Source organism: Arachis hypogaea, chromosome 9 (genome assembly GCF_003086295.3).
Source record: "Arachis hypogaea cultivar Tifrunner chromosome 9, arahy.Tifrunner.gnm2.J5K5, whole genome shotgun sequence".
NCBI lineage: Eukaryota > Viridiplantae > Streptophyta > Magnoliopsida > Fabales > Fabaceae > Arachis > Arachis hypogaea.
The window spans coordinates 112686052-112710671 of record NC_092044.1 but is presented as its reverse complement, the minus strand read 5'-3'; the positions used below and the strand labels follow the sequence as shown (position 1 = coordinate 112710671).

The window sequence follows — 24620 nt, the reverse complement described above, 5'->3', positions numbered from 1 at the left end:
TTATACCCAGGCCGGTGAGGAATTCCGTGAACTTCTTGTCGGTAAACTACGTGCCATTGTCCGAGATAACGACTTCTGGGATCCCGAATTGCGTTATCACGTGCCTCCACATAAATTTCTTGCAATTGGATGAGGATATGCTAGCCAGCGACTCGGCTTCTATCCATTTGGTGTAGTAATCAATGGCGACTATGAGATACTTCACTTGCCCGGGACCGACTGGGAACGGCCCCAAGAGATCGACTCCCCACTGCGAGAATGGTCAGGAGGACGTTAACAGACTTAACTCGGAGGCCGGTGCCCTGTGGAAATTGGCATTCTCTTGACACTTGACACATTTTCTGACGAATTCTTTGGAGTCTGCCATCATTGACGGCCAATAGTATCCAGCTTGGATTAACTTTCTTGCTAAGGCTTTGCCTCCTATGTGGTGTCCGCAGCAGCCTTCATGGACTTCCCTGAGGACGTAGTCCGTCTGGTCGGGGCGTAAGCACTTCAGTAGGGGCTGGTTGAGCCCTTTCTTGAATAGCTGTCCTTGAATGACCGCGTATTTGGCTGCTTCCCTTCTCAGTTTTGCGGCGTCCTTTTCATCGTCAGGGAGTTTGCCACTTTCTAGGAAACTGGTGATGGGGTCTAGCCATGAAGAGCCCAGCTGTGACAGATGCAGGGTGACCGCCGACTCCCTCGTCATGCCTTGGATGAGAGATCGGTTGCCTTCTCCCGGTTTTGTGCTGGCCAATTTTGATAGGAGATCTGCCCGTGTGTTCCTCTCTCTGGGCACGTGGTGGACCGTGACCTCCTCAAACTTTTGGCTTAAGTTCTTGACTTTTTCCAAGTATTTTTGTAATAATGAGTCTCTGGCTTGATAGCTCCCGTTTACCTGGGAGGTGACGGCCTGTGAATCGCTGCATATTTCCAGCCTTGTTGCTCCGACTTCCGCTGCTAGGGTTAAGCCCCCTATGAAGGCTTCATATTCTGCCTGGTTGTTCGAACGGGGAATTCGAACCTGATCGACTGCTCGTATACGACTCCAACCGGGCTTTCTAGGATGATCCCGGCACCCCCGGACGTCTGGTTGGAGGCTCCGTCCACGTGGAGCTTCCACCGTGTGCTCGTTTCTTCGGTTGGATCTCCCGTTACTTCTACTAAAAAATATGCCATCGCCTGCGCCTTGATGGTTTGCCGGGGTTCGTATCGTATGTCGTATTGGGAAAGTTCAATGGACCAAGTCATCATCTTTCCCGCCAAATCGGGTTTTTGAAGTACTTGTCGGATTCCCTGGTCCGTTCTTACGACAACCTGGTGACCTTGGAAGTATTGCTTTAACCTCCGTGAAGAGGTCAAGAGTGCTAGGGCTAGCTTTTCTAGTTAGCTGTACCTTAATTCTGCCCCTTGCAGGGCTCTGCTCACGAAGTAGACTGGTTGTTGAGTCCTCCCTTCTTCTCGCACTAGGACTGCGGCCAGGGCTTATCCTGTTATGGCGAGGTATAGATATAACGGCTCCCCGTCCTTTGGCTTCCCGAGCACAGGGGGTGCCGCCAGGATTTCCTTGAAGTGCCTAAAGGCTTCCTCGCATGCGGGTGTCCATTCGAACGCTATCCCTTTCCTCATGAGGTTAAAGAACGGTAGGGCCTTTGTTGCCGACGCTCCGAGAAACCGGGATAACGAGGTCAGCCGCCCTGCCAGCCTTTGGACGTCCTTGATACAACCTGGGCTCTTCATCTGGAGTATCGCTTGGCATTTCTCTGGGTTGGCTTCTATCCCTCTCTGAGTTATCATGAATCCTAGGAACTTTCCAGCTTCCATGGCGAAGGCACATTTGAGGGGATTCAACCTCATGTCGTGTCGTCGGAGAGACGCAAATACACTTGCCAGGTCATTCAGGAGGTCGTCGGGTCGCGTTGTTTTCGCGAGGATGTCGTCTACATAGACTTCCACTGTCTTGCCTATGAGGTCGTGGAATATCCTGTTCATCAGCCTTTGATATGTTGCCCCTGCGTTTTTTAGGCCGAATGGCATTACCTTATAATAGAAGGTTCCCCCCGGCGTTATGAACGCCGTCTTATCTTCGTCTAGATGGTGCATCGGTATCTGGTTGTAGCCGGAGTAGGCGTCCATGAAGCTCAGATAACGGTAACCCGCCGCAGCATCGACGAGCGCGTCTATGTTAGGGAGGGGGAAACAGTCCTTAGGGCATGCCTTGTTAAGGTCAGAGTAGTCTACGCACATTCTCCATTTGCCGTTGTGCTTTTTTACTAGAACTACATTCGAGAGCCATGTCGAGTAGTCTACTTCTCGTATGAAACCTGCTTCTAGGAGGCTGGCCGTCTGCCTGGCTACCTCCTCCGCCCTCTCCCGCGACATCTTTCTCCTTCGTTGGGCTACTGGGCGTGCTTCCGACTTGACGGCCAGGTGGTGTGACATAATTTTGGGGTCTATGCCCGGCATGTCGGCCGATGTCCAGGCAAACAAATCCCTATTGGCCCTTATCATTTCGACCAAGGGCTCCTTCAGCTCATGCGGGAGATTCTTGTTGATGAACGTGAATTTTTCCTCCGTGTCACCGATCCTGAATTTTTCCAGGTCCCCTTCTGGTTCCGGTCTTGCTTTGTCGTCTACTCTGGCGTCCAGGTCGGCTAGGAACACGCCGGACGCCTCTTTGGATTTCTTCCTTAGGGAGAGGCTGGCATTGTCGCAAGCGAATGCCGTCTCAAGGTCTCCTCTTATGGACCCTATAGATCCGTCGTCGGTAACAAACTTCATGACTAGCAGCTTCTTGTTGATTATCGCTTCAACATCGTTAATCGTCTTCCTTCCCAAGATGATATGGTAGGCGGTGGAATCTCGGAGGATCACGAACTCGGCCATCGCCGATCTTCGGCCTTGAGTCTGTCCCACTGAGATCGGTAGGGATATTACTCCATCAGGTTTGATGAAGTGGTCGCCCAATCCAATGACCCCGTGCTGGTGAGTCGTCAGATCGGTGTCCCTTAGTCCCAGTGCGTCAAATACGTTGTGGAACATGATGTTCGAGTCAGCCCCCGTGTCGACGAGGATTCTTTTGACGAGACCGGTTCCCACTCTAGCCGTGATGACCATGGGTGGGTTTTCGGGGGCGTCGTCGAACCATTGGTCTTTCGGGCCGAAAGAAATGGAGGGGGGCTTCTTAGAGTTTCGCACCAACGAGGAGGAGACCGCCAAGACCTTGGCATCTTTTTTGTGCGCCGACCGTGACCTTGGCGCGGCATTTTTGGCCGTCACCACGTTTATCACGGTGAGGCCGTGATCTCTGTTTTCTGGCTCTTGTCACCGCTTTGCCGAACAGGTTTTGCCTTCTTCGTCTTGGTCGCGATAACGCCTCCTCGGCTCCCTGATAAGATGGGAGGATTCCGCTAGCTTACCTTCCATTATCGCTTGTTCTAGTGCATCCTTCAGGTCAAAGCAGTCCTGTGTTTGGTGACCATAGCCTTTGTGGTAGTCACAATAGAAGTTCTTGTTTCCTCCCGTACGGTCCTTGAGTGGTCGGGGCTTCGGCAGGATTCGTTTCTCGGCTATTTGCTGATAAACTTCCATGATGGGAAGAGTAAGCGGAGTGTAGTTGGTGAATTTCCCGACCCGGGGGAATGGCCTGGTTGCCTTGCTTGGAGCTCCTTCCCTGGTTTGTTCCTTCAGTCTTTCTCCGTTACCTTGTTGCCGAGGTTGGATGTAGCCGGAATGCCGTTTATTGGCAGCCACGACTTGGCTGACTTCCTCATCGTTTATATACTCCTTGGCTACCGTTTGGATCTCGTGCATCATCCAGACTGGTTTCGTGGTAAGGTGTTTTCGAAAGTTCTCGTTGAGAAGGCCGTTCGTCAGGCAAAGGCTGGCCACCGAATCGGTTAGGCCGTCTATTTCCAAGCATTCGTCGTTGAACCGATCCAGGTATTTTCTGGTCAGCTCTCCCTGTCTCTGGGTTACCCCCAGAAGGTTGATCGGGTGCTTTGCCTTTGCTATTCGTGTTGTAAACTGGGCCAGAAATGCACGACTGATGTCCAAAAACCCGTAGATGGACCCTTGCGGGAGGCCGTTAAACCATCTGATCGCGGGTCCTGCCAGGGTTACCGGGAAGGCTCGGCACCTCACCTCGTCCCCTACTCCCTCTAGATTCATCCTTGCTTCGAAGGCCGTGAGGTGTTCTTGAGGGTCTTGAGTTCCATCGTACCTCATGTCCGTTGGTTTGTCGAAGTGCTTCGGCAACCGGACTTCGAGGATGGATCGGTGGAATGGGGTGGCGCCCATTATCAGGGTTGCCGTTTCCTCTCGGACCTCCCTTCCCCGTCTTCGCGATCTCGTGCAGTGCGGTGCGTTTCCTTGCCTCGGGAGTATATGATCGTGTCATTTCGTCTTCTCGGGATGGGGACTCTTCCCGGGTGCTCTCTGCTTCCGTTCGGGATGCGGGGGCGCGTCACAGACGGCTTTGGTGGGAGTCTCTCTCTTGGCTTTCAGGGGATGGGGTGTAGCTGGGATCGGTGGTTCGTCCGTCGCGCTCCTGGTCGGCCAGTTGCCGCTCCAGGTTCTGGACCCTGTGACGTAGCTCCTGCATTATTATGGCGCTGTCGCCGCCCGTTCCCCCGAAGGGTCGCGTCCTTGTGTGTGGTTCAGTGTGTTGTCGGGGGGACCTTCGCTGTCCTCTTAGTGAGGCGACGGAGGCCGCCCCTTTTGCTCCGGCTCCTCGGCCTTGGTCTCCGGGACCCGGCACAACGTCCATCTAAAATCCCCACAGACGGCGCCAATGTTCGGTTGTCGGTTGCCGGACAGGTCAGGTGGTTATTTGAGGGGGTAGTAACGCTTTGATTGCGGTCGTGCTGGGTTTGGATCTGCTGGGTAGCCGAACTCTCGTCGTAGAAGGAAAGAGGGGGGGTGCCACCTGCAAAGACACTCCGACGCTCTAGTCAGTTAGTGTGCAGGAGGGGAATATGATAGGAGAAAAAAGTGACGTACCCTGGGGGAAGGGCAGGTCCTTCCCCATTTATACCGTGTCAGGGGTGGGCCCTACAAGGACAGGCCCACCTTCCTCGAAGCTTCCTCACAGCTGCAGTGGAGAGCTGTCAGGGACGCGTGTCCGGGTCGCATAGTGAGCTGCATGTGCCCGACCGCTCGGGTCGGATCATCAGTGGGTCGGGTCGACCCGCAAGTGGCTTGGGCCAGGCCGTAACATTAATAGTGACTTTTAATTCACAAATTAATAATCTAACTAAAATGGGTATATATATATATATATATATATATATATATATATATATATATATATATATATATATATACCCTAAACCGTAACATTAATAGTGACTTTTAATTCACAAATTAATAATCTAACTAAAATGGGTATATATATATATATACCCATTTTAATATTAAGCAAACTAATTTTTATATCATATGTTATCAAATAATTAATTGAAAATATACACTCCTGCACGACAAATTTTAAATTTGAATTTAGAAGTGATCAATAAATCACATTTTTTAATCAACGTATTAACAAAAAAATTAGTTAAAGACAAAATATTCAACATAGAATAATTTAAGTCATTTAAAATTTAAATCTTAAAAATTAGATTACATATTAAAAATTAAATACAACTTTGTGGTATGCTTCAATAATAATAATAATAATAATTACAACTAGAAAATAGATTAATACAGACAGATTTTACAGACGGATTTAGTCTTTATTACAGACGGATTTTTGGTTACCGACAAAATTACCGACGGATTTTGTCCCTCTGTAAAAGTTCCGTCGGAAATTATTTACCGACGGATTTTTTTCCGTTGGAAAATTACAGACGGATTTTTACCAGTTACCGACGGATTTTTCTTCTGTAAATTCTCTCTCCATTTTCCGAAGGCGACGAACTTTCCGACGGATTTTTCGTTTGTAATTACAGACGGAATTTCAAGCGGATTTTTTGTCTGTAATTACAGACGGATTTTCAGACGGATTTTTCGTCTGTAATTACAGACAGATTTTCAGACAGATTTTCCGTCTGTAATTACAGATAGATTTTTAGATAGATTTTCTGTCTGTAATTATAGACTTACAGACGGATTTTCAGACAGATTTTCCGTCTATAATTACAGATGGATTTTTCGACAGATTTTCTGTCTGTAATTTGAACTTTGGAAAATCATCTCATACTCTGATTACAGACAGAAAATCCGTCTACAGTAAGGTAAAATAATTTTTTTTATTTTTCTAATTACAAAATAAGCTTGTTTTCATACAAAATAAATATAAATTTAATACAAATTTTTATCTAATTTGTATTCGAATATTTATAATATTTCAAAAAATAAACAAACTCATCGTATTATCAAACTAAAAGAAAAATACTATAAACAAGCAAGTCAATATAATTCAAAATATAAACAAAATGTATTGATCATCAACTATAATAATAAGTAACAACCATACATCAAAGTATGTTAATACATCAACTATAATTCAAAACATAAACTCAATATATTGTTCAACTATACTAAGTTATGCAAATAACAAGACTATATAACTGTCCTCAAAATCTTGTGAGCTTGTTTCATCAAGTGAATATAGGGGATCACAGTTCCAGATTCAGTTGGTAAGTCCTGAAAACATTTATATCATTAGAAATAAAAGTGATTATTGAATTTACTGCAACCCCAGAATCAAAATTAAAATTTTGCATTTTATGATAAACACTTATTAGTTATTACCTGCTAAGACTAAACCAACACTCTTAAGAGCATCATCGGATCCCGAAGCCATTACTGGGAAAAAGACAAGATTTGAGTTACTCAGTTCATAAATGATGAGAGGAATTTAAAAAAAAGTAAAACACACACATGGCAATCAATATATAGACACACACACACATGGCAAAAGAAAGTAAAACATTACGAGCATAACACCACTGCCATCTGCAACTTTACAACCAGATATCAGAATAGGGTTCTTAGAATTCTTTTCAACCTGCAAAAAGGAAAATGATTATCAAACTTAAGAAATGAGACAAGTAATTTTTCTTATTCAGCACATAATGGAAAAAAAACACTTACAATATTACTCTCCCCAGTCATACTAGATTGAGATCTCAATTCTTCTACCTCCTCTAATTACCTTCTCATGCAGAGAGAAAATTTAAAGATTGAAAAAAAATATATAAATATGATAAGGAGGATGCTATAATAATAATAGTAATAATAAAGAAGTACAGAGAAGCAAAAATCAAACCTCCAAACGAATGTTTCTCTTCTCATTTAGGTCTCGAAACTGAAGAGACTGCTTATAATCACTTATAGCTACAAAAGGAAGCGGAGAAAGAAAGAGAGTTGAACATGATACCTTCAACTCTGCTATCTCTTGTTCTCGTTTTGCAAATGTTACAATGAACGCAGCTTCCTTTTTCTTTGCCTTTTCAAGCTGATAACAATAGATATATGTCAATGGTCAATGATAATTGATAATTAATCAATGGATAGTGAACTACATCAACAGAAAAAAAAGGGCAGATTATATTCTAAACATGCTCTCTTAAAGACTCCTCTGAGGATTTCAGGGTCTGAAGAAAATCAAGCAACATTTTGGGCTCTGGAAAGAACAAAGGTTAACTAATAGTTCACGGATAAATTTATAATAAAAAAATAAAGCAATTGTGTACAAAGAACTAAAACTTGAACAATTAAAATGCAGATGTATATCACAATTAACATGCCAAAGACAAGGAACAAACTAACCAGGAGTGGCACCAGCAGATACACAAGGCTCATTTTGAATTGAAGAATGCCAACTTTGAATCTCAGATTTAGCAGCCTCAAGTTCATTCTGGAAAATTCACTGATCAAGTCAATAGTTATAAATGAAGCCTTGTCATTGATAACCAATCATGAATTCATCTCTTAAATTACATGAAATGTAACTAAAGTCCACTTTTAACATGACAACAGATAGTAAATAAATAAAATATTAAAAAAAATAGAATAATAAATATTTAGACAATAATGTGTGCACAGGTATATTTCCCTGCAAAAAAATGTAACAGGTAGCGCATGTAGTCATCTTTTCTGTATCAGCTTATCATCAAAGAGTAAAGCTTTCTTCAATTGTAGCAAAGGCTAATTGCATACCAAACGTTTCTCCATATTGGCTCTTGATATAACATTCTGCACAAAATCAGAATCCGACTCTTTACCAGTCTGCTGAATATATGCAGCGTGAGCAGCTAAAACATCTCCTATTTATTCCTTAAACCTGGCATTGAAGAAATGGATTTCTGGTACACTCTTTTACAAATAGGAGTCATAATTCAAGGTAAATCAAAGCATACACTATAAATAATCCAACTGTGCAAATTTAATGGAAATTATTATTAGTGTAAACCTGTAACTAACAGAATAGGTCAACTGACGCAAACAACTCTGACATGATAGATTAGTTCAATTGCAAGAAAGAACAATAAGTCAATTAGTTGAATTGACCTGTGCACTGATTCAATCAACAGAGTAGCAAACACCTAAATTTTAACTAGAGAAACTGTTCCAATTTTTTAAATACTTCCTCACCTCTCCCTGGAATTAAGTTCATCACCTAAACATAATCTCAAGATAAAATAAAAAATTCATAGCACCAAAATGACAACCAACAAATAACAGCAGCTAATTGTTTCACAGCATCTTTTACCCAAACCATTCAAGTAGCAAGCATGAACACAACTACTTTTACAAATGTAGCAAAACATGACTGAATATCTTATTATAGTTTCTACATATTAGCAAAGTCATTACCTTCATAGAGATTAATTTAATCTATACTCATGATAGATGGATATCAATGAGAAAAACAAAAAAAGTGGAGTGCATAATATCATATGCAGAACATGTGCATTTTCTATGCAGAAATTTAAACCTTACTTAATAATTGTGAGCACAAACTCCAATAAGTGGTAGATCAATGTCAACAACATGAAGATTAGGTTCCTGAGAGGTGACTTTCTTCAAGAAAGTGGCTATTTCTTTTTTTGATGAAGATGAAATATGAACTGCAAAGAACAATAGCAATCTGAGTCCAACATAACTGAATATTATTTTGATAGCTATTGACCACACATTTTATCACACTTGTTGTCTTATATCTTCTTCAAATTCAATTATTTTGATAGCTATCTTTGCCTAAAGGATTAAACTCTTGAATGGAAGAAAATAATGGAAGAAAATAACTAGTTCATATAGGGATCATATAATATCTAGTATCATGAGAAGAACCATTTCACCAAAAGCAATAAATGGTTTTTGATCTTAACACTACCCATGATAAAATTAAGGAAACCATAAATGAATCATAAAGCAATAGCAACAAGATGCAGTTAGGAACAAAACTACATGAATCATAAAGAAAACTATCAAGTACATTGAACAGCATCAAAATTTACCTGCTCATGCAATAGCTTCTTTTAAATGAGAGACAAGTACAACTCTATTTGCTTCAACTAATTTAAGTTTCTCTATGCACTGTTTTAAGGTATTCTCTTCTTTCTCTAACTCCTTTGACAAAGGCTTTCACTTAGGCTGAAACAATTAATTTGGGATTCTCACCTCAAAGTTACCAAGCTTGTATTGGTATGCCATTTTCTCCCTCAGTTGAGCTTGCTCTTTCATTGCCTATGCCTGTAAATGACAGCCTAGAAGTGTGAGAAGAAAAGGACCTTGACATCAAGAAAATAATCTAAGAATAGAAGCCACATCAACATAAAAAAGCAATCTGGTAAAAACTAACTATTCCACTTTGCATAGAGTGCTTCAAAGCAATCACTTGCTCTTCCTTATGCTTTTCACGTGCTTGCAACAATTCTTGCCTGCAGTGGCAATGAAAAAATGATCATGCTATAATGAAAATAAAGGAATTTAATGTTAAATCATATAAACTACTATATGCCTTGATGGTGTAGATGTTCTGATTTTGTGCAAATGAAAAACAGTTGAAAAAGTCAAACAAACAGATTGAGAAAATCCTATGCATAACAAATTTAAAACAATGAGTGTAAGTTCAGAGGAAAATCTTAGACAAATGGAATCAATTTACAATGCCAATAACATAATTCTAAACCAGAGAGAACAAACGGAAAATTAGGGTTAAAGGACGAGAATTAGGGTTAAGAAAAACAGGGAAGGGATAGGGTTAGGGCTAGGGATAATGAAATCGGAACAGAATCACAATGGAAGGGTTAGGGCTAGGGACGAGAAGGAGGCGGAGGCCTTCCTGAACTAACAGCGACGAGAAGAGACGATGACAAACCTCCGACAAGGAGAGAAGAAGCAGCGCGAGAGTGGCGGCGGAGGGAGCTCGTAAGACAAGTGCACGGCCGAGAAAGCTCGTGTGACGACGAAAGGAGCAAACGCATTGAGAGCGGCGGTGGAAGGAGCTCGTGCGACGCCAGCCGCGGCGGCGGCGGCGACAGCGGAGGAGGTCACATCTTCAATGGAGAGAGAGAAGGCATGGGAGTAATTCAAGGAAACGTGAAAAAAAGTGAACTGAACTGAAGTATTCGGGAGTAGAGTGATCCATCTCCTTATTCTAATATATTTCCGACGGAAAATTTAAACTACAGACGGATTTTTCTTCTGTAATAATTTAATAAAACGCAGCGTTTTGTCTATTTAATTACAGACAGATTTTCCGTCTGTAACTATTTTTTACGGAAAAAATTAATTTTTCCGATGGAATTATCGACGGATTTTTTTTTCCGTCTGTAATTTATGCTAATTCATTTTTTTTGTTTTCCGACAAAAAATTCCTCTGAAATTCCCTCTGTATTTCAGTGGGATAAAATCCGTCGGAAATATCCGTCTGTAATAACTAATTTTCTAGTAGTGAATAATAATAATAATAATAATAATAATAATAATAATAATAATAATAATAATAATAATAATAATAATAATAATATACTTTTAAAAGGTGGTACTACATGTTTTTCGTGATATGTAATTTTTAAATTTATTTTATAAATAATAAAATAATTTTTTTGGATAATTACATTAAGTGAATAATAAAAATTAGTATCCAAATTAACAAATTTTAACCTATCTGATAAAAGAAAATGAAACTTACATAAAACATATGAAACTTACATAAAACATAGTGTCTTGTGTAGTAACAGTATTTTTAGAGAGTGTATAATAGTTTTATTTTTTTCAAATATTTAACAATTAAGCTATATTATATTAATTCTTTTCAATTACTAAGCTAATAAGTTTATAACATGTGAACAGTAAAAAAATAAAATTGTAAAGAAGTTGAACAAAATAAAATAAAAACACTAATCAATAGAAGACTAATCAACACTTCAAAAATTTATTGAAATGAAAAAAATAAATAAAACTTACATAAAGATGTGGTGCAATGTGCAACAGTAACACCTTCAAAAAATATCTAATAATCAAATATTGAATATGAAAGATTATATGTAATTATAGAGTTCCTATATAGAGCTATTGTATTTTGGGCTGGGCTAAAATATTAATGTGTATATGTTATAATTTGTTGGAAAGAATCAAAGATATTATATTATTTTAAATCAATAGTTTTCTTTTTTGAACGAAATAAAAAGTTTCTATTTACGGAGTCATAAATATAATATAACATACTTTAATGAGTCACAGTAGCATACAACACCAACATCCTAACAATCACTCTCATTCTAATTACTCTCATTTAATAATATTTTTTATTTGATAATTTAACGTTCAATGATTAACTAATAATAAATTAAAAGCACTTTTTATTACTGTTATTATTTTATTTTGGAAAAATCTATATACTAATTTTTATTTGCGGATTTTGAGTTTATGTTGAAAAATTTAGAATATGATTAATATATATCGGTCCCATGTCATGATTGCTTAAAACTTGTGCCATCTTCTTCGTGAACCACTCCAATTTCTAAATATTTTTCTAATCTCTAAACAACTTCATGAATTAAAATTTTTCTCTAAATCTTGATCTTAAGGGTGGGGGAGGAGGGAGAGTGGAGGGTCACTATTGTCAAAGTAGAGACAATGGCAGCAACCTTCCCACATCAGCTAACTGTGTGTTACCAGGAGAAAGAAGAGAGTTTTTATCAACAGAGAGAAAAATATTTTTAAGTAATAATATAATTGGAATAATTCCACAAAATTATATAATTTATTTAATTAATTTTATTAAAAATCAAGAGAATTAAACATAAGTCACCTAATATAAAATTAATAATTCAATATTAGAATCTTAAAATAATGCTACATGAGAATATAATCGAATATTGAAATTTTATTATTCTTAAAATCGATAATGAAACCTTTTTATTTCATTATTTTAATTTTCATAAAAAAGTTTTCATTAAGAATAAGTTGAAAATAGCATATAATAAATAAGTGACTCTATTAATTAGAAATCGGTAAAATCGCTATCCTTCGAGTTAATACTAAATTATAAAATTGGAAGAAAAAAAGGTGTTAAGTGTACTGGTATTTAGGAATTCATGATGAACATTGAAAAAAAAACACCAAGAAGCTTAAATTATTGTATCTTCTTTAAAACACGATTATTGATCCCCACGCAAATAATAATAACTTGAGGAGTAAAGTCGCTGAATGCCAATGACTGTTGTTTGATATACAGGTCAATTAAACAATTACTTTCTTGTTCTTTTAGTCAATTATAAAAATAGCAGATATAATTATATAGTCAAAAAATCTGTATTCTAAAAGTATTCAATAAATTTTAATAAAAAAAATAATATCTAAAATAATATATATATATATATATATATATATATATATATATATATATATATATATATATATATATATATATATATTATACGCTAACAATACCCATACTTATCTACTTATATATTAGAGTCATGTTCGACTTGTATCAAAATAAAAAGAAAGTACTTTCAATGTCATTAGCATGTCCAAAAAAACATAGATAATTAAATAAAACAAAACAACAATTATTTAATTTAAAATATTTTAAAATTTGAATAATATCTGTTCTTTCAATAAACAATAGTCATAGCCAAGACTCCACCAAACCTTTAAAACATGCTCCTTTATCTCCATTACATGAAAAACCTCATGTTTCACAACAACTACTTTTTAATGGAAGGAAACCAAAAAAATAAAATCCAAAATATAAAAGAGGCCATATAAGTGAAGACTAAATAAATACCCTCACAACAAGTCTTTTAGTAACAGACAAATTTTCTACGATTAGATCAGGTGACTCATCACAAACAAAACATACATCTTCACCTCGAGGCTACATAAAAAAACAATGAAAAAATAAATAAACAACACCTCATATTTAGCAAATTAAGCCTTAATATATATGGTCTAAAAATCAACAAAAAATAAAGAAAAAAATCATACATGCACAGGGTTAATAGGATCAGCAAGGGGTACACCAGATTTTACCGGGTCTTGAGTGTCCCTCCACCTCGGTAAATTGGTAGAATCAAAACGTATCACCGATACATCATAAGAATCGCACCATCCAGTAATTTCTAATTCTACCTTGAATAGAAACTCCTTATCAAGGAAAAACTCATTAAAACCAGTAGGATCTTTGCTTGCTTTCCCTTTTTCCTACACAAAAAATTTTACATTTATATCGTTCTAAATAAACAAACATCTCTTATTGACAATCATAACGTGTTCAACAAAATTGGTTTCATGTACATTCAACTCTTTCACCATCTCAGTACAGGTTCGTCCGAATAGTGCTGCGACCTCCTTATCGAACACAACAAAGTTCGTTGTACCAGTACCATCAAAAATCAACCAATTCAACTTATACCTATTTTTTAATTCAAAAATATCAATTAACACCTGGCCTATCACCTTTAATTTTAGTTAAAACAAAATCATAAAAATGATATTCAACATAATTAAGATGCTCAAACACAATTTTTTTAGATTTATCAGTTTTCTAGATTTTAGTCTAGCAAAGGAGACTTTGTTATAAAAGTGTTGCAGGTATATGAATTTTTTTCTGTGCACTCTATCTTTGTTTGCCATCTTTTTTGTGTGGCTAAACCAAATTTTCATCAACCAAAGCAGTTTTTGTTTTTAATAATTATTGGTATTAAGCCAGATATCGCTAAATCATTAAAAATTAACATAATCAATTAGTTAACTATATTGCATTTTTATAAAAAGATTGCACAAATAAATCTAATTAGAGTAATACCTATCAACCACATTATTCACGTCCCTATTACAGCCATCGCAGAAGTATTCATTCGCATTAGCTTCTGCCTTCACGCTGCAAACACATGATTTATACCACCAACTTGGAACGGGTTTAACATCAAGAACAGTGGCCCGAACAACATAGAATCCAACCTACATAGGAATAGTTTGAAAGTTAAAAAAAATGAACCAAACGAAAAAAAGTAGTTTTATATAAAGCACTCACATCCGCAACAGCACATAACTCCTTTATTGTCTTCCTCCCAGTGGAATATAAAACTTCATCTTCATCAATATATGCTGGTTTTCCAGAAACCACAGACAGGTACTGCGAGATCTCTCATAGTACACACTACTTATCAATCATGATGCCACAAAAATACAGTCAATATGCACAACCATAAATAATTCATAATATTGGTACAATACCTTTTACATACTCTGACATGAATCTTCCAGCTCTCTTTTGGCGGTGCAATCATCTCTAACAAATCATATTGTCTATCCATTTTTTCTCTAGAGAAAAAAAAGAGCAAACGTAAATTCTAACAAGTATGTATGGTAACAATATAAGACCATACTTCCTAGGCTTTTATAGCAACTAAGAAGAGGTATATTTTTTGGGTAAATCACTTTAAAATTAGACTGCATCCAAAATCATATTTCTTCCATAATCCAAAAGAAGAAAAAATCTGTCTTGATAATTTAAAAAATAAAAAAAAGATTTGAATTGAAAATACAGCTCTTATTCTATATCATAAATACTATCAATTAAAATTATATTGAGTAAAAAAAGATATGAAAATAACAGATGAATTCATGTCTTCCTTTAAGAAAAAAAAAATATATATATACATATATAATAATACCCATAATATATGTATCAAAAAAATTCATAATATATACGTGTACAGTAATACACATAATATATGTATCAGAAGAAAGATATTGTATTATTTTATTTCGAAAAAATCTCATCATTTTATTTATGGTCGCATACAATTTGGGATTAGGATTTTAAATTACATATATTAATGAATTAGTTCAGAGACTTACCATGATTACAACCAAGGTTCTGAGAACAGGGAAAGGACCTAACAAAGGATCCATTGGGAAGCTGTTGTTAGGATTGGGCATGTTTGTGTGCAAGTGTTTCAAGTTATTGGTTTTTTTCTCTATAATCTAAAACACAAAACACACAACGGTGAGCTGAATAATCAAACAATCATATACAAATTTTACAAAAACACAAAGCAACAGCAGTACAACAGAGCCAGAACTCCAAAATCAAATAATCATTCAAAGATTTCAACAAAACACAAAACCCTATAATCATTCAATAATTTGTTGATTTTAGAACAGAGATCCAGAGAATAAAATGAAAATCGAAGAATACACCAAAGCCACTGACCTTCGAGACAATGACGTCGAGACGACGGCGACAAGACAACCGCGAGCAGGACGAATCCGACGGAGGATGAGCACCGAGTAAGGAAGAAGACATCGAATATGGGTTTTGACTTGAAAAATACCGACAGTACAAAGAGAGACTCCTCGGACAGCCACGGACGGTGGCAACCGGTCACTCCATTCGGCGGCGGTGAAGGCTAGCTAGGGTTTTCCCTTTTTGTTATCTTTGAATGAAAGAATGAATAAAAGTAACAAAAGAGAAGAGGGAGACCAGCAAGCAGTAAGTGTTATTCCCTTTTTGTTTTCTTTTGTTTTATTTATTTATTCTAATAAAAGTAACAAAAGAGAGGAGGAGACCAACTAACGTGTTCTTGTTTTCTTTTGTTTTATTTATTTATTCTAATTCCCTTTCTGTTTTCTTTATTTATTCTAATTTATAAAGAGACTACTTGTGATTGATTAGATTCTTTACACTTATTTTGATAAACGAAGAAATTGATTTAAAAAAAGTTCTTATTTCTGTTTATTGAATAGATTCTGTCTATTTTAAAATAATTGTTGTTTTAATTTTAACTTTTAGATTCATTAAAAAATTAAAATATGCATTTTAAATTAAAATAAAAGCCATACTTATTTTAAAATTGAAGAAGTATACAATAATGATAATAATAATGATGCTGAATGAGCAAATAATTTCAATAATGCATGATTTATTCCCAAGTTCTCAAAGTAGTAATTATATCCGTGTGAGAAAAGGGATTCTAATACAGGGTTCAAGATATTTCGAGACTGAGCATGCTGTGCATAGTTGAATCTCGCTCAACTCTCCTTGCAATTGCCAACATATTATCACCATCACCAATATTACACTTATTTCTTCAACGGGCTTTCATTTTTTTATATAATTATTCAAATACTAATAATAATAATAATAACTATTTATTAAAAGAAAACACACTCAAAATCTTGGATTAAATAAACAAATATACGAAACAACTCTTGTATCAAGTTCTAAGAGATAAATTAATGTCAACACAAAAACTTTGAAAAATAAACTACTCATATATTGTAGATCCTAATAACTCTAAACAACCATAGTTCATTCAAATAATAGTTTAAATAAATTAATCTCCTATATTTTAAATCGAACTGTGTAGAGGCATGTTGATTTAGTCCTCCACCACAACCCACTCCTCTCCAATCTCTTCATATGTTTCTTAGCTCCGAGAATCTTAGAATTATGTTTCTCATCAACTGCAGGTGATGGAGTTGGCTCACTCTCACAAGCCTGGATACACCATCATGTACCAATAAATATAAGAATAATAATATTTTAGTTACTATGTAAAAATTAATAACATCACTGTAACAATTCAATTTGGAAATCATTTGATACAAACCTTAGAAGTGTCGTATGGACCAGTAGACAAACTCAATAGTTCAGAATTTTCATGGGACAAAAGGCCCTACAAAACAATTGATTCAATAAAAAGACATCACCAAAATCTGGTTGATCTGTTTTTGCAATACCGAAACAAAAGAGAAAGTTATTAGCCAGAGGGAATTACAGTGTCAGGATTGTATTTATCCAGGAAGGCAGAGATCAGAGAATTCTCATTAGTCATTCTCAGCACATGAATCACATATGGTTCATAATAGTTCAGATTCCTCATCTTGAGTTGCACTTTGAAGATGAACTTAATATCCCTAAACTTATTAATTTCTTCAGGACAGGAATTTTTCTCAACACCCTTCACAGTTAGGGGAAAAAAGTTCATTCATGCTCTCATAAGTAATAAAAATTAAGGTATAGTCCAGACTATTAACACAAAAAAAATGAATATGATATCAAACCTTAGTCACACAAGACTGCCTAAGGTCATTAGCAGAAACTCTAAGAAACTTTGCAGCTTCTCCATCGAACAAAACAAAAGAGGCAGCATCAGTGTGGTCTATCACCCTTATGTGGATGATGTACCTATTATTCACCAAAAAATATACAGTCCAAGAACAACACACTACATAAATCTTACCAATAATCAGTGTCTATACTATGTTATTACTGAATCGGACACAAATAATTTTTTAATGGCTTACCCAAGAGTCTCCATCCTATAAGGAAGAATAAAACGTATCAAATGGAATTAAAGAAATCTAAAAGCAAGTGACCCCGTGAATAAATCAAAGCTAAATAAACCAGTAGCCAATAATTTTTTTAATATTTCCTTTGTGAATCAGAAATAAAAAATACAGAAATAGCAAGCCACGAAAGTAACTTTGCAATGTGATTTCAATAATAGTTAATCTAAATCTCCAACGCCACATTCACACAATTAACACCGATTGGCCATAACAAAAGCAAAAATTATGAGCAATGCCTTTTAATTAAAAAAAATTACTAATCAAGTAGAACTTTACAACATGTAATCAAGAAAAAAATAATAATCATGAACAGTGTGAAACTTCACATCAAACTCAAAAACAACACATAAGATTCCATATTCGATCTGAAAACTCAGAAAGGGGAATTATCCAAGAGTCTCCATCCCACAAGGGAGAATAGTTTAAAATAATCCTTATTATATATAATTCATAAAAAAATGTTATAAAAATACCTATTAGAATAATAATAATTTAATAGTGTCTGAGCAAATAATACAAATGATTAGATTACACCATTATCTTCGAGGACAAAGAGTATATAGTGTGTGAATGTTAAAGAAGTATCGTGAGTCATACCTTGGCTCAAAGAACTCGTAGTCTCTAATGCAATTGGGACAGAAATATCTTTTCTCAAGTTCCCTCAAGTCACGACGACACTTCTTACATCCTTTGTACCACCAACCAAATTCAGTCTCAACTTCTTTAATCGTCCCGGCTGTAACAAATACAGCATCCTAAAATCGATGGATGCGAGGGTACAACAAAACAATTGAGATTATGATCCAACAAACATTAGAACTAATACAATAAAAAAAAAGAAGACTAATAAAGAAAGGATTCTACCTGATTATGCTCCTTTATCTCTGCAATTGTTTTGTAGACTGATAGACGCAAAAAATCTTCCTCATCTGAAACAGGTTGATCACAGACCAGCGGCATTATGCCTTGTCCGTCAACAGGATCCAATTTGTTCACCCTTGTATTTTTAAATCAGAATTTATAAAATTTGTTAATAGTTTAATAATCAAAAGCATTGTATAAATATTCTGCTGGCCACAATACTAATCTATACACTGTACCTCGTAAAGAAATCCTTGGCAGCTGGAAACTCAACATTGATAAATAGTTTCGAATTGTAGTTTGTGTTGGATACACCCATGACCCCTACAAAAGACATAACAAAATAAAGAAAATACCATAAGCATATGATGACACAAAACATGCATTCAAATACCAGTAAAATAAACAAATAAACAAACCGCTATAAAATTTCATCTTGCCCATTTGGAGAATAACCACATAGGTAAGACACGGGTGTTCCTCTAGATATTTGAGTAATTCAAAAGCAAAAGACTGCCACAACGTTACCTTTAATTTATGTCCACCCCTATAAGAAATAGCAATTCTTGTAGAGTAAAGAGACACACAAAATTTCAAAATAAGATTTTAAAACAAAAGCCACTATCAAAAAGATATTAAGCATTACTCAAGATTATCAAGTTCTATGGTGATATAACTTGACGGCTTCCCATCCCGTGTGAATTTGACCAAGTTATCCTTAGAAGCAAGCTGACCTATCACATCTACAAAATAAAGGCACCAATCTATTCATTAACAAAACTCTATATGCCCAATTTTTTCTCTTTGGAATCAATGCATTTTATTCATGTTGAAATCAGATTCTTTTAATTCTCTTAAAAATAAAAATATAAAAAACTGTTAATTAATAATTAGGGCCTATAAATCAAAGTTCGTGAAGAAATAAAATTATAGGACATTATAAGGATAATACACAAAATTATAAAAATATTTTTATTAAACAAAATTCAAATGAAACAATATTTAACTGAGTTAGAAATTTATTATTTCTTAATATAAAATTACAGCAAGGGAATAATTGTTACAGGAAGGGAATAATTAAAAAAATTCTTCCTTAATATAATATCTTAATGAAACAAATTTTGAAAATAAGACATACTCCGTCACAATATATTATATTATATTATGTTAAAATTTTTAATCACGAAAATTATATGAATCTACAATACTTGAGACCTGAGAGGAATAGCAACAACCATCAATTAAATCCTTATCTGTCCACTATATGCTCATAATAAAAAGGCAGCAAATGGTGTAAAATAATATATAGGATTAAAAAATTAGACTTCAAAGAATTAAACAACACATACATTATAGATTAATCTAACAAAGTACTTACCAACTAAATAATCATCTTCTTTAGACTCTGATTGAATTGTTTTGAACGGAACAAAATTGAATCCGTTCAATGGAACTGAAGAATCCTGTACCAGACGCACAATCGTGTCCCTCTTGAAATGGATCCTAAATTCGTGTCTAGTAAGCTTGAACTTGATGGTATTCAAAGCAACTCCAAAATTAGTGACCACGTACACGTTGCCCTCAGCGAGTAAGCCCTCGAAGATAAGAACAAATATGTCTTTTACAGTGCATTGAATTGTATCTCCCTGAATGCATTAATTTTATAGAGTCATAGATAAATGAGGTTTATTGCTCAGTCATTACCAAAATAAATCTGAAATGAAAAGAGAAAATTTTACCTCTTCATCAAGGACAACCATCTCAATAGGTGCCTTCATCCCAGATCTTGCAAATTGAGAAACGGTCCAAAGTCTAATGACACATACTTTGAGTTTTCACACCTTATGCGTTGGACCAGCATTGATACACTTGATAAGATCATACCTAAAAATCAAAAACCTCATATTTAGTGAAAGATAAAAAAAACTTAATGTGAAACAATCCACATGGCACATGAACTCACCTAGCTGCCATTGCTACCTACCACTACAAAATTACTCAAATATTATGAATTTCAGTGTAGATAAAGAATAAATGTGGTGATCACCTATGTCATACTTATAGAGAGTCACAACACTGTTCAGCCCCAGTATTCGTAAAGATTGCAAGAATCTTTATGTTCCTATCAAAATCCAACTAAAAAAAAGGGAAAGTGTTTGGACTATTCAGGATTAAAGAATCTGAATCATATCAATAAAATCAATAAATCAATAAATAAAATAATTATCAAAATTAGGTTAGAAGTTAACGGCCAACATTTATTGTGTTCCATTTACATGGCAAACTGGAGTTTAATTCTGAAAAATCAAAATAAGAAGCAATATATGCTGAAGAGAAAATCACCATATTTACATACATTAATTATGTACTGTAAATCACAATAAGTTTCGAAAAGGCATTAAATTATTTTATTTCTATATGTTGTCAAATCACTCTATATCATAGATATTTACATTTCAAGAGGTACAGACTAAAGGCGCTATGAGAATTAAATTTGATATATAACACCAATTTTTTGTTTCCTAATCTAATATAATTCCCAAAAGGTTTGTTATCAGTACCTTCCATATATGATCAAAGATTGTGTTGAGAGCATAGTATCATCTATTCTATTGACTCCAAAAAAAATATTGCAACATAAGACAAATAAAAAATATATAAGATATAGACAAAATAAAAAAAATTACGTGAAAAGACATATTAAAAATAGGATCAATTGTATGATAAAATTAATTATATATGGGTCGCATGCTATTTGGGATTAGGGTTTTAAATTACATACATTAATGAATTAGTTTAGAGACTTACCATGATTACAACCAAGGTTCTGAGAACAGGGGAAAGATCCAACGAAGGATCCATTGGGAAGCTGCTGCTAGGACTGGACATGTTTGTGTGCAAGTGTTCCAAGTAATTGATTTTTTTTCGTGTAATCTAAAACACAAAACACAAAACACACAACCCTGACCTGAATAATCAAATAATCATCTACAAATTTTACAAAAACACAAAGCAGCAGCAGTACAACAGAGCCAGAACCCAAAAATCAATTAATCGTTCAAAGATTTCAGCAAAACACAAAACCCTATAATCATTCAAATAAAAATCGAAGAACAGCTGCACACCAAAGCCACTGACCTTCGAGACAATGACGCCGAGACGACGGCGACAAGACGAACGCGAGCAGGAAGAATCCGACGGAGGATAGGCGCCGAGTGATGAAGAAGACATCAAAAAGGGGATCTGACTTGGAAAACACTAACAGTACAAAGAAAGACTCCTCGAACAGCCACGGACGGCGGCAACCGGTCACTTCGTTCGGCGGCGATGGAGGCTAGCTAGGGTTCTTCCTTTTTGTTTTCTTTGAACGAAAAAATGAATGAAAGTAACAAAAGAGAAGAGAGAGACCACCAAGCAGTAACGCACTAACGCGTTATTCCTTCCCCCCGAAACGACAACGCATTAGGATAATAAGAAAGAATTATAAATTAATGTATTATAAATTAATGTTAATTGATATGTAGTAGAGACCACCAAGCAGTAATGCACTAACGCGTTATTCCTTCTCCCGGGAAACGACAACGCATTAGGATAATAAGAAAGGATTATAAATTAATGTATTATAAATTAATGTTAATTGATATGTAGTAGATAAACAAATTTAATTAGAATAAATAACAATTTATTTATTTTATTTTAAACTTTTATTTTATTTTAGATTTTATAAATAAACTAATTAATTCACTAATACAACGAATTATAATTAATGTAGTATAATTAATTAAATAATATAAATTATAATAAATTATCTAAATTATATTAATTATATTAATATTTAAATATATAATCAAATCAAATTAAATCAAATAAATTAAATCGGGAAACATTCTCAGAAGCATGCCACATCAACTTTATCATTAAGTGCAGACATCTGATTTTTATATAATAGAATAGATATGCGTTGATTTGGAAAGATTATAAAAAACCTACTAATTTATTTGTTGCCACTAATAATAGATTATTTCCTAAAGAATATTGCAATTCTTAATTTCTTAGAAGTGCATTATGATTTTCCATATTTCTTAAAAATATTTCATTAATAGTATCAAATAACAAATATATTTAAACTAAAAAAAGTAATAGAGCACAAGAAAAATAAGCATCGAGTCTCAGCCTGAGGGTAAGGGGTCCACTCCGACACGGCAAATACTAAGTGCAGCTATATCCTCCTCAAAAGTTTGCAACTGGCAATTGCAGCTTCTTCCCATTTTCATTTCCACCCAACTTTCAAAACCAACGCGCACTCACAAACTCTCATCACAGCCACAACACGGGTCAACTTTTCTCACTCACACTCTCGCATTAACACGCACATTCTACTATTCACACATCACAATCCTTCTCGTTGACCCTTCCCCTATATATACACACACAAAACAAATTTATAACCATAACCGAATTGAATCGTATCATATTTTTCTCTTTCAAACAAAAAATCAGTTAATTAAGGTAATAAAGAGAAGCAGTAATGGGAAATTACATATCATCATGCAGCTTCGTGCCTCCTTTGGCGAAGAACGCCGGCAAGGTAACCACGGTGATCTTCCCCGCCGGCGAAGTGAAGCAGTTTAGGGATATCGTGAAGGCGGCGGAGCTCATGATGGACCACCCTAACTTCTTCCTGACCAATTCTCGCTCTCTCCACGTCAACCGCAGGTTCTCTGCTCTCTCTGCCGATCAAGATCTGGATTTGGGGAACCTCTACATCTTCTTTCCCATGAGGAGGCTTAATTCTATCGTCACGCCGGCTGACGTCGCCGCTCTCTTCCTCGCCGTCAACTCTCCCGCCAGGCGCATATCCGCCGCACCAACTGCGCGCGTCCAGCCAGCAGTTCCAAGACTGAGTTTGGAAGGGGTGGATCTATTGTCGTCGTCAGGGTTGAGTTACAGTAGGTCGAGGAAGCCTGTGTTGGAGACTATAACTGAAGAACCCGCCATTAATGGAGCTAAAAGCATTTGGACACACCTCACATTCAGACACAGGACTCTCATCCTACAAAGAAAATAAAAATTCAAAATTAGGTTATTACTTATTACTTATTAGATAGGGATATTCTTTATTCATTACTACGCTTATCAACTACTAATTGAAAATCTGTACAAAATTTCATTATTTCCAGAATAAATGCAATTTTGCAAGTCATATATCTATTTATTTGCGTTTCAACTCTTATTTTTTACTGCTGAATTACTTGCTTAAAATGAGTTATTCACTTAATTTATTCAAATTGGTTTAAATTTTATCATTAGTCTTTTTTGTGATTTAAAAAAAAACAAACAAAAAAAATAAAAATAAACAAAAAATTGTTTAAAAAAGACCGTCTCGCTTAATATTATTCTCAAACTCCTTTTAAGGTAACAGAAGTTTCACTTACGGAAAAAGGATCCTCATTGCAGTCTCATTGCAGTCTTTGCCATAATGTCTATGTTTGTATTTCTCAATATCAACTGAAGACCAGCACGTCATTTTCAATATATGATATCTCAGATTTTAAACACCAAAAGGATCAATAAAATATTAAAACCAATGCAATTCTGTAAATTATTAACAATAGTAAATACCTCTACACAGTTTATCTCACATATAATGTCTCTTTGCCCCGAGTTTCATCCTAAAAGAAAGCCTCTCCAAATAGCAAACAACTCACCTTACAAAATGTTACGACTCTCAATTGTTTCCAAACAGTTTCGTTGCCACCTTTCCTTCCAATCTCTGTTAACACAAGCAAAACCAACCCGAGCACCATTGCCAAAATAGCTAGCATCACAATTAATCTTAAAGATACCCATTGAGGAGGGAATCCAAGAGCCACTAATGGTGGAGGAGATAGAAAGCCATTGCAATTTAAAAATATTCCGGAACTCCTTTTCCAAGGACAAAGTCATACCAGCCACCT

The 24620-nt window shown here is 35.7% G+C and overlaps 4 protein-coding genes and 1 long non-coding RNA gene across 5 annotated transcripts; 1 reads left to right on the top strand and 4 right to left on the bottom strand.

The window, feature by feature from the left end:
• Positions 1-46: 46 nt before the first annotated feature.
• Positions 47-3099, bottom strand: LOC140175228 (uncharacterized). The gene is made up of 4 exons (XM_072202180.1): positions 2133-3099; positions 1267-1548; positions 347-1164; positions 47-250 (listed from the first exon to the last, which is right to left on the bottom strand). The coding sequence occupies exons 1-4, from the start codon at positions 3097-3099 to the stop codon at positions 47-49; spliced, it is 2271 nt and encodes a 756-aa protein (XP_072058281.1).
• A 207-nt stretch (positions 3100-3306) lies between these two features.
• Positions 3307-4281, bottom strand: LOC112709533 (uncharacterized). The gene has a single exon (XM_025761417.1). It carries the CDS (start codon positions 4279-4281, stop codon positions 3307-3309), a length of 975 nt encoding a protein of 324 aa, XP_025617202.1.
• Positions 4282-6481: 2200 nt separating this feature from the next.
• On the bottom strand, positions 6482-7115 carry LOC112713092 (uncharacterized). Its single transcript, XR_011865175.1, has 3 exons — positions 6920-7115; positions 6736-6789; positions 6482-6627 (listed from the first exon to the last, which is right to left on the bottom strand). It is a non-coding gene; the product is annotated as an uncharacterized lncRNA (long non-coding RNA).
• A 12190-nt stretch (positions 7116-19305) lies between these two features.
• Positions 19306-20637, bottom strand: LOC112712002 (uncharacterized). Its single transcript, XM_072202179.1, has 4 exons — positions 20627-20637; positions 20403-20448; positions 20042-20309; positions 19306-19406 (listed from the first exon to the last, which is right to left on the bottom strand). Exons 1-4 carry the CDS (start codon positions 20635-20637, stop codon positions 19306-19308), a joined length of 426 nt encoding a protein of 141 aa, XP_072058280.1.
• Positions 20638-22635: 1998 nt separating this feature from the next.
• LOC112712001 (uncharacterized) lies at positions 22636-23866 on the top strand. The gene has a single exon (XM_025764766.3). It carries the CDS (start codon positions 23192-23194, stop codon positions 23729-23731), a length of 540 nt encoding a protein of 179 aa, XP_025620551.1. The 5' UTR covers positions 22636-23191; the 3' UTR covers positions 23732-23866.
• Positions 23867-24620: the final 754 nt, after the last annotated feature.

Coding starts and splice junctions, on each gene's coding strand:
- LOC140175228 (XM_072202180.1), bottom strand. CDS start 3,099: ATGGTCATCACGGCTAGAGTGGGAACCGGTCTCGTCAAAAGAATCCTC. Junction 1,165..1,266: donor CGGACCAGGGAATCCGACAA/GTACTTCAAAAA, acceptor ATCAAGGCGCAG/GCGATGGCATATTTTTTAGT. Junction 251..346: donor TGGCAGACTCCAAAGAATTC/GTCAGAAAATGT, acceptor CCATTCTCGCAG/TGGGGAGTCGATCTCTTGGG.
- LOC112709533 (XM_025761417.1), bottom strand. CDS start 4,281: ATGGGCGCCACCCCATTCCACCGATCCATCCTCGAAGTCCGGTTGCCG.
- LOC112712002 (XM_072202179.1), bottom strand. Junction 20,310..20,402: donor TGGTTGTCCTTGATGAAGAG/GTAAAATTTTCT, acceptor TAATGCATTCAG/GGAGATACAATTCAATGCAC. Junction 19,407..20,041: donor AGAAGATGATTATTTAGTTG/GTAAGTACTTTG, acceptor TTTATTTTGTAG/ATGTGATAGGTCAGCTTGCT.
- LOC112712001 (XM_025764766.3), top strand. CDS start 23,192: ATGGGAAATTACATATCATCATGCAGCTTCGTGCCTCCTTTGGCGAAG.